This window comes from Melospiza melodia (genome assembly GCF_035770615.1).
Source record: "Melospiza melodia melodia isolate bMelMel2 chromosome 7 unlocalized genomic scaffold, bMelMel2.pri SUPER_7_unloc_4, whole genome shotgun sequence".
In the NCBI taxonomy this organism is placed as follows: domain Eukaryota; kingdom Metazoa; phylum Chordata; class Aves; order Passeriformes; family Passerellidae; genus Melospiza; species Melospiza melodia.
In genome coordinates this window covers 86468-94757 of record NW_026948500.1, presented here as the reverse complement: position 1 = coordinate 94757, position 8290 = coordinate 86468, and the positions used below count along the sequence as shown (strand labels likewise).

Here is an 8290-nt window from a genome sequence, read left to right as displayed (position 1 = left end):
CCACCGTCCTCTTGTGGTGGTGTCTGCCTCGTCTTTGCTGATTTGAAAGAATCCCTTAAATTGGATTGTGGCTGTTGACGTGGACAATAGATATGGTGCCTTTTTGTGAACAAAGTGCCTCTTCAAGCATCATCGCCACCGTGGACACTGACACGCCGGGTCCAGACATGGCTGGGCAGAGTTTGGCCACAAACACAGAGTTGGTTACGATGTTGAGGCGCTCTTCTGGGAACAGCCCACGTGCTAGGACCACGGCTGTCACAGACGTTTTTTCATAGAAATCGTTTCTTTGGGATTTGTTCATCTCCTGGGAAGCTGAGGCCCCAGAAAGAGAATGTAAACAATGATTATCAGCTGCTGTGGAATGCAATAGGATGCACCTGTCATTGGCTCATGTTCCACGTGTACAATTAAGGGCCAATCACAGGGCAAGCTCTCTGGAACACAGTGACAGAGAACCCTCTTGGTTTTAGATTCTATTCTATTCTTAGCTTAGCAAGCCTCTGCAACTTCTCTCTTCATTCCTATTAGTATAGTCATAATGTATTATATACCATATATCAATAAATCCAGCCTTCTGATCATGAACCAAGGTTCCGTCTCTCACCCTGAAGACCTCATCAGGACGCTGTAATACACGGCGGCTGCTTTGAGTTCCTGCACCGAAAGCGTTGGGTCGGTTGTTCTGATGCAACGCCGCCGCTCTCCTGACTGCCACGCCACCGCTGCGGTGGAGGTTAACGAAGATGTGTTGCGGCGTGTTGCGATTTCCTGTTTTCAACTTCCCAGTCCCTTCCCCAGGTGTGGCAATGCCCCTCTGCCTTCCCCCTCGCCCCCTTGCTGAGGGAGTTCTATCCATCAGGGTGAACGTTCCGGCAAGGCCATCGTGTGGTTGGTCACGTTCCAAGGGTGCCCCTCAGGCCTGGGGGTCATTGGCCTGTCTGCGTGTCCCTCGTCCCCCGGGACCCTCCTCCTCCCACCTGGTTGGTGCTCACCTGTCCCCTCTCCCCGTCCCTGAGCTTAAAAGGTCCCTCAGGCCACGTGCTCGGCATTCTGTTGGAGCTGTTACCTGACATTCACACCTCAGTGACCATGCCATAAACTCTGGATATTAACCCTCTGGCAGAATCCGCTCTCTTTTCCTCTCCACCATCGCCTGAAGCCTTCCCACCTGAGGTAAACTGGGTTTCTACAAGCCTGGCTTTGTTTCCGTGCCCAGCTGCAGCATCCAGCCAGCCAAAGGTGTCTCTGGGGTGATACACCACAGTTGTCACCTTTGGCCCAGCGGCAAGGGTCAGACCAGCCCAGGCACAATCTACCTGGAAATATTGGGATTCATATTCCAATAAAGATGCGGCCGTGAAGACCGTGGGTCCTGCTTGTGGCCGGTCAATTATTTTTGGTGGGAGGTCGATGTCGACGATCATGAGCAGCTGAATCCAAGGGGGTTTTGCCGCACAGCGAATCTCTCCTCCAAATCCAACAAGGGCTATGGCGAGCTGCTCTGATATTGTTGATAACTGCACGGAAAGCTGCTTGCCAAAGGGCATTGTAATCTTGTTGTTGTATTTCTAAAGTCCCATACTGTTGTATTCGTATTTCTAACGTCTCGTGCCTTCTCGGGGATACTTCTTGGGGGCGGTTCTTCACAGCTCTGACTTCTTCCCCTGCTGGTTATCAGCTCAACTCAGCTGGCCAAGCCAGCCCCTTCCATCCCAGTTATCTTCACCAGCTACAGCTGCAGCCCAGTTAAGGACAAAAAACAGCCAGGGCTTGTCAGGGCAACGCCTACACACAGATATTCATTATGCAATACAGATGTTTTCCTAAGACTCCTACTATAGAAGGGCAGAAATATCCTGGTGGGTTCAATGCCCAAACGCCTCAGGGCGAGTTTCCTGCCTTTCATGGCAAGGCTGCTCAGGCACTCAACTCCCGGGGAAAGAGCGCGTGATGGTTTTCCCAAGGCCACCCATCGGCTGGGCTTTGTCGGGGGGTCCCTGGGCTGCTTCTCCTACTCCCCCTTTCTTTGTAAAGTGGACACACAAATCAACCAGCGCGCCTGAGTCCCATCTGGTGAACGTGCTCACCAACATCTGATGTTCAATAAAACTGAGTGAGCTTATCGCTTCTGGTGTCAGAGTGTTTCGCTCTTTTTTGTGAGTTTTTCCCGCTCAGGAGGTCGTTTAGGGGGTCCATGACCTGGGGAGGGATCAGGACAATGTTGCAGAGCCCTTGTAGGGATCCTAGCAACTGCTGGGTGTCATGGAGCATCTTGATGTCTCGGTGGAATTTTATCTGGGGAGGGGTTATATAGAAGTATGAAATTCCCACTCCCAAAAGGGTGATGCACGGTGCCCTTTTAATTTTGCACTTGCGATTTCAAACCCATTTGTTCTCAAGGTCTGTGCCCATTAAGTGTTGTAAGCTGGAACCGTGTAGTGCATGGTCTGCCCCAGTCACCAAGGCCAGCTGCTTTGCATAGTTATCCTCTCATTCTCGTGTAAAAACAATCATCAAAAATTAATGTGCATGTTTGTTTAAAGTCAAATGGGAGCATGTCATCCCCTCCAAAAACGCTATCGATAAGGGTGGAAACCAGAGCTGAATTAATTGCTCTGTCTGCAATTGCTTTAACAATTGCTTGCACATCCTTGGGGTTCACCGGCGAGTAGGTTCTCTGATTTTCACCTTGCCCTCCCACTCGGAGTGGAAATGCTAGCGTGGCTGATGGGGCCCCATCAGCGCATGTTATTGTTATCTTCCTCCAGTCTGTAAACAGAGTTTGTTTTTTCCTTTTTAACTTCCCCCTAACGCAAGCTGGAGCCTTGTAGTTGCTAATCTTGTATGCTCTCACTTCCTCTTTGTCAGAGTCATCAAACCACTCATCCCAGCTTGAGTTTGACTCAGGTTCAGAAGTTCCTGACTGGATATCTCCTGACTCTGGAATCTTTTTGTTGGGCTCCTACCCCGTCCCTTTCTCCTAGGATTGGGCCGCTCCTTCCCCCTAGACTTGCCCCGGCTCCTGCTGGGGGAGGCTCCTGTCTTATGAGGATATGTTTTCAGACAAAACTATTATAACTAGAACTATTTAGCATTGTAACTAAGCTCTGATTGGCCCTGGTTCCCCCTCCAGGTCTGCGTGGTCGCTCCAACTCCCGGCCTGTTGTTTTCTGATGCAAGGCGAGGCGACCTGGTTCTGAGGAAATGGCATGGCGACTCAAACTCTCCAGGGTCACTCGGGCCAAGAACTCACGCAGGCACCAGTATGGTGGACGGTCCAAAGACCTTTATTGTCTCGTCTCGTCGGGTTTTATACTTGGAAAGTTTTTTCTCTACGTCAGAAAGTCTTACTTTACTGTAATTAGTTAGTAAAGAGTAGAAAGTTACTAATGTTAAGAGAAACTACATTCTTAAGTGATACCTTATTACTAAGCGTTAAGAATAGAAAAATCTTGCTGCTTTCTGTGACATCGCGAAATTTTCCAAGCGCCTAACCCTATCTACTACAGCCAGGGCACGGCCAGCAAACATTCTCACACGGCTTTCCAGGCCTCTTGCTCTTGCTGAGCCTTTTGCAGAGCCTGTACGAATTTTCCCCATGATTTAAGATTCCTCCCTGAACCCGAGGACATTGTTTCCTCAGCCAGAACCGTGGTACACTTATCCCATATTTCTGGGTGGATATGTCCACCGGTCGGTCAATGATCCTAACTGCAATAGCCTCGACACTGCGAGGGTAAAATCCTTTGGTTTACAGTCAACACCACATTGGTTTACAGTCAACGCCCCATTGCTTATGGATCTGAAATACGACCTTCACGAGGGCTTCCATCCTCCTTGCTAGTCCTGGAGCGTCCTCCCTACCAAAGCTGGTCCAGGGTCTTTGGCCTCCATTCACCCGTGCAGGCGATTCCCGTTTTCCGGATGGTTTGCTGGATTTTGGCACCCTCCGCTGAGGTGTGGTGACCTGGATTGGGAACGGCACGGCGGCCAACCCCCGGCCGCTCGGGCCATGAGCTCACAGACACCAGCATGGTGCATGGTACTGTTGGGAATTTAGCTGACCAGAGACTGGAAAAGTACAAAACAGTGGCTAATTCCAAATCCTACACCTGCTAGATAGCGTGTCCTTGGGCCTAGCTGTAGTAGGATAACAAGTGGTGAAAGAGACATGAGAAAAGAGAGATGTAACCCCTAAGGAATGAGGAAGAGTTCATGGTATAGTTTAACCAATAGATTGCTTGGCTTACAGAATATTCATAAGCTTATTATTTGCTGTATAAGTGTCTGATGCTTTCTTCAATAAACTGGACCTGTGATGAACCATCCTAGTCCTAGTCTCTTTATCTTGACACTTTATTAAGATTTTACTGTGGTTATACAACTTCAGCTCTACCCATGACACAGACAGAGCGTTGCTGGAGGCCAACCAACTTTAACAGCTGGGAGGAGTGGTTCTGTCTGCCCGTACAACGCGAAACCTTCCGATCGCCTGTCCCTAACTTCCCACAAGGGAGGAGACACCAGGGTGGCCCAGGGATGTGACATCACCAGGTTCAGGGTCGCATGGAGGCTCTGGGTGAATCTCCTCAGGTCCTCATGCAAGTTTAGGGACTTGTCCCAGTGTGGCGCCATCACGGCGGCCGCCACCTTGCCCAGGGTGGCCAACACGGCCACCAGCGCCTGCAGCTGCTGAGGGGACACCTGGGGAGAGGACAGCAAAGTGTCAGGGACCTGGTGGCACTTAGAGCCTGCTGCAATGGCCCCTGTGCCCCCAAGGGGTCCCCTTTGTCCCTTTGCCCCTTTGTCAGTCTCTTGTCCCTGCTGTCCCCGCCCCATTGGCCCCCGTGTCCCCCCAGTGTAGACTCCGTCCTCCCCCACCCCCCCCATCGCACCTCTTGGGGCTCCACACTCACTGGGGAGATCTTGGGGATGCTCCGGGGACACTCTCGGGGTTGAAGGAGCCTTGGGATGTCCTCGATGGCTCTTTGGCACCGCTCGGCCACCCCACAGGCACTGGGGCCAGTGGGACCACCCGTGCTATAGTAGTCGATGATGTCGTCAATGGCTCCCAGCAGGTGATCCTTGGCCAGGTGGGCATTGGCCACCCACAGCTGCTCTGCCGCGGCCACCTTGGCCACCAAGCTCTCAGGGACATCGGTGGACACCCAATTTGTCACCTCCAGGGCGGCCTCGATGTCCCTGAGCCGCCACTGAAGCTCCCGGGGGAACGCGGTGGCTTCGTCACACGCGGCCACCAAGCGCTCCAGCAGCCCCAGGGCCGCCTCCACCCGCTCTCTCTCCATGGTGGCCCTTCTTCCCTGGCTAACAGCCACCATGGCCACTCTCCTCACCTGGTCTTCATGCCCAGCCACCACCTCGGCCCCCTCCTCCCTGCCCAGGGCCTGACCCAGCTCCACCATGTTTCCCTGAGCTGTCCCATCACGGGCAGCCTCGTCCTGCAGCTCCCTGGCCCAGGTGACCACCCCCCTGCAGGTGTTGTGGAGCTCGGTGGCTTTCCTGGCCAGCTCGGCCCAGCTCTCCACAAGCACAGACACCGACCTCTTACACTTGCTGGCTGCCATTGTCACTCGATCCCAGTTGGTCCCTGGGGTGCTCCCGTAGGCGGCCAGGGCCCGGCTCACAGAGGTGACAGGGCCATCATCATCGGAGGTGACATTGAGGCACCACGAGGTGTCATGAATACGGTACAGGGTGACCCGGAGCTCCTCGGTGAATTTCTCCAGGTCCCAGTACAGGCACACTGGGGACACGAGCATCGTCTCCTCCTCCCGCCTGGGCAGGGTGTCCAGCAGCTCACCCAGGATGGACACCACCCTGACCTGTGGCTGCAGCAGGGCCGGGGACAGCTGGGGAGGGGACAGGGGAGGTGTCAGGGACCTGGTGGCACTTGTGGTGTCCTGAGATGGCCTCCTGCACCCGAGGGTTCCCCTTTGTGCCCCTCCCTGGACGGCTCTGCTGCTCATCTGTTCCTCCTTTGTTCCTGCTGCCACCTCTGCTACTTCCTCATAGCCTCTGCCACCCCCTGCCCCCTCTGCTGTCCCCTCTGCCGCCCCCTGCCCCCTCTGCTGTCCCCTCTGCCACCCCCTCTCCCCTCTGCTGCCCCCTCTGCTCTCAAGGGTCCAGGTCGCTGTGACCCCGAGATTGTTAACAGGATCTTTCCAGCCCGTGTGCTTGAAGAATGAGTCAGAGCTCTTCATTTCCTGCTCTGAAAGGTTTTTTATTGCGTCTTATGTATGAACATTTTCTTTCTGCCCTGCCAAAGTCCATGCAACAGAATGTTCCAGGCACACTGCCTGGCCCCGGGGCGGTATTAACTGTTTATAGTAAAAACTATGCAGACAATGTTTAAAATTTCTTTCTAATACCAATCACCTATGTTAGACAGTGAGCTCCTACTCTAAACCAATCTAAAAGTGCCCACATCACAGGAGAAGATGGAGGCAGAGAAGAAGGAGAAAGGCTGGACACCCTCAAATCCCTCCACCTTATCCCCAAAACCCCGATTCTAGAAACCCCAAAAATCTATTTTTTTTTCCCCTGTGATAATTTCACAATTATGCTACTTAAACTGCTGTGGCTTGCTGGTCTTCGTACAAGGCTGGTAATTTTCTCCACGGGTCATAATCAACCCCACAGGTGTTCTGGGCTCTGTGCCAGGCTTTCTGAGTCCCCTGCCCGGGCTCTTGGCCGTTCTGGACAGCCAGAGGGATGTCCTGAGTTGCGACAATCTGCCACCCCCCCTGCTGTCCCCTCTGCCACCCTCTCATTGCCCCTGTGATCCCCGGTCCCCTCTGCTGTCCCCTCTGCCACTCTCCCGTCCCCTCTGCCACCCTCCTGTCCCCTCTGCTGTCCCCTGTGCCACCCTGCTGTCCCCTCTGCCACCCCGCGCCAGGCCCCGGGTTCCCTCCCCCGCCGTCTCCCCCCATTTTCCCCACGCCCCTCCCGTCCAATCGCACCTCTTTGGGCTCCATGGTCACTGGGGACACCTCAGGGACACCTTGGGGACACTTTGGGGACGCTCTGGTGGTGAAGGAGCCCCGGGACCAGCGGCGGTTCCCGCACAGAAGCAGCTCCGGGAAGGGTACCGAGAAAAGGCGGAGCCGCCTCAGGAAGGACGGGAAGGGGCCGGGCGCCCGCTCTTTCCCGTACCGCCCTTATACATAAAAGCTCCAGGATTTGGGCGCTTTGGCTCCATCCCAGGGGATTTAGGATCCATCCCCAGGGGGTTTAGGCTCAGTTCCAACATTTCCTGGCGTATTTTGCCGTTCCCGGCCCAGAACTGGTCCCCGTGGCGGTGCCAAGCAAATTGCGGAGACGCCTCAGGAAGGGCCGGAAAGGGGCTGGGCGTCCGCCCTTTCCATTACCGCCTTTATGCATAAAAGCTCCAGGATCCGGGCGCTTTGGCTCAATCGCAGGGAAATTAGGATCCACCCCCAGTGGATTTAGGCTCAGTCCCGGCATTTCCAGGCGGATTCCGCCGTTCCCCGCTGGATTTATGAGGAAATGCGGAGCGCTCCGAGGAGCGGACAGAGCTGCCCTGACGCAAGATGGCGGCGCAGCCTCACGCCAGAGACGGACAGCTTGCGCTGGTTGAGGCTGGGGAGCGGTCCTGAGGGACGCTGCTGGGTGGATTTCGGCGCTTTGGTTGAATCCCAGGGGATTTAGGATCCATCCCCAGTGGATTTAGGCTCAGTCCCGGCATTTCCAGGCGGATTCCGCCATTCCCGGCGGGATGTATGAGGGAACGCGGAGCGCTCTGAGGACCGAGCGGAACTGCCCTCACGCAAGACGGCGGCGCAGCCTCACGCCAGAGACGGATAGTTTGCGCTGGTTGAGGCTAAGGAGCACTCCTGGGGGACGCTGCTGGGTAGATTGGGGGGCTTTGGTTGAATCTCAGAGGATTTAGGCTCCATCCCGCAATTTCCAGGCGGATTTCGCCGTTGCCGCTGGATTAATGAGGGAACGCGAAGCGCTCCGAGCTGCCCTCGCCAAGATAGCGGCGCTGCTTCAGGGAAAGAGCGGGAGCTGTCGTAGCTCTCTTCTGAGGCCCCAGGGGTCCTGCAGGGTTTTAGGCCGAGTTTGGGGCGGTTTAAGCGGAATTATAGGGGGCTTTAGGCTGAATTTGGGGGATTTAAGTGGAGTTTGGAATCCCCGTTGCTCCGCTCGTCTGGAGCCACATCCAGGACCGGGCGGAACTGCCCTCACCCAAGATGGCGGCGCAGCCTCACGCCAGAGACGGACAGTTTGCGCTGGTTGAGGCTGG

At 54.9% G+C, this 8290-nt stretch overlaps 1 protein-coding gene across 1 annotated transcript; it reads right to left on the bottom strand.

Annotated features, from left to right (window-relative positions):
• Positions 1-4341: 4341 nt before the first annotated feature.
• Positions 4342-7585, bottom strand: LOC134432954 (uncharacterized). The gene is made up of 3 exons (XM_063181818.1): positions 6984-7585; positions 4920-5873; positions 4342-4707 (listed from the first exon to the last, which is right to left on the bottom strand). Exons 1-3 carry the CDS (start codon positions 6996-6998, stop codon positions 4396-4398), a joined length of 1281 nt encoding a protein of 426 aa, XP_063037888.1. The 5' UTR covers positions 6999-7585; the 3' UTR covers positions 4342-4395.
• Between the last annotated feature and the right edge of the window lie 705 nt (positions 7586-8290).

Bases quoted from the DNA above. Each gene is read 5' to 3' on its own strand.
- LOC134432954 (XM_063181818.1), bottom strand. The intron at 4,708-4,919 runs GTGAGTGTGGAG...TCCTCTCCCCAG, and splicing joins GCATCCCCAAGATCTCCCCA to GTGTCCCCTCAGCAGCTGCA.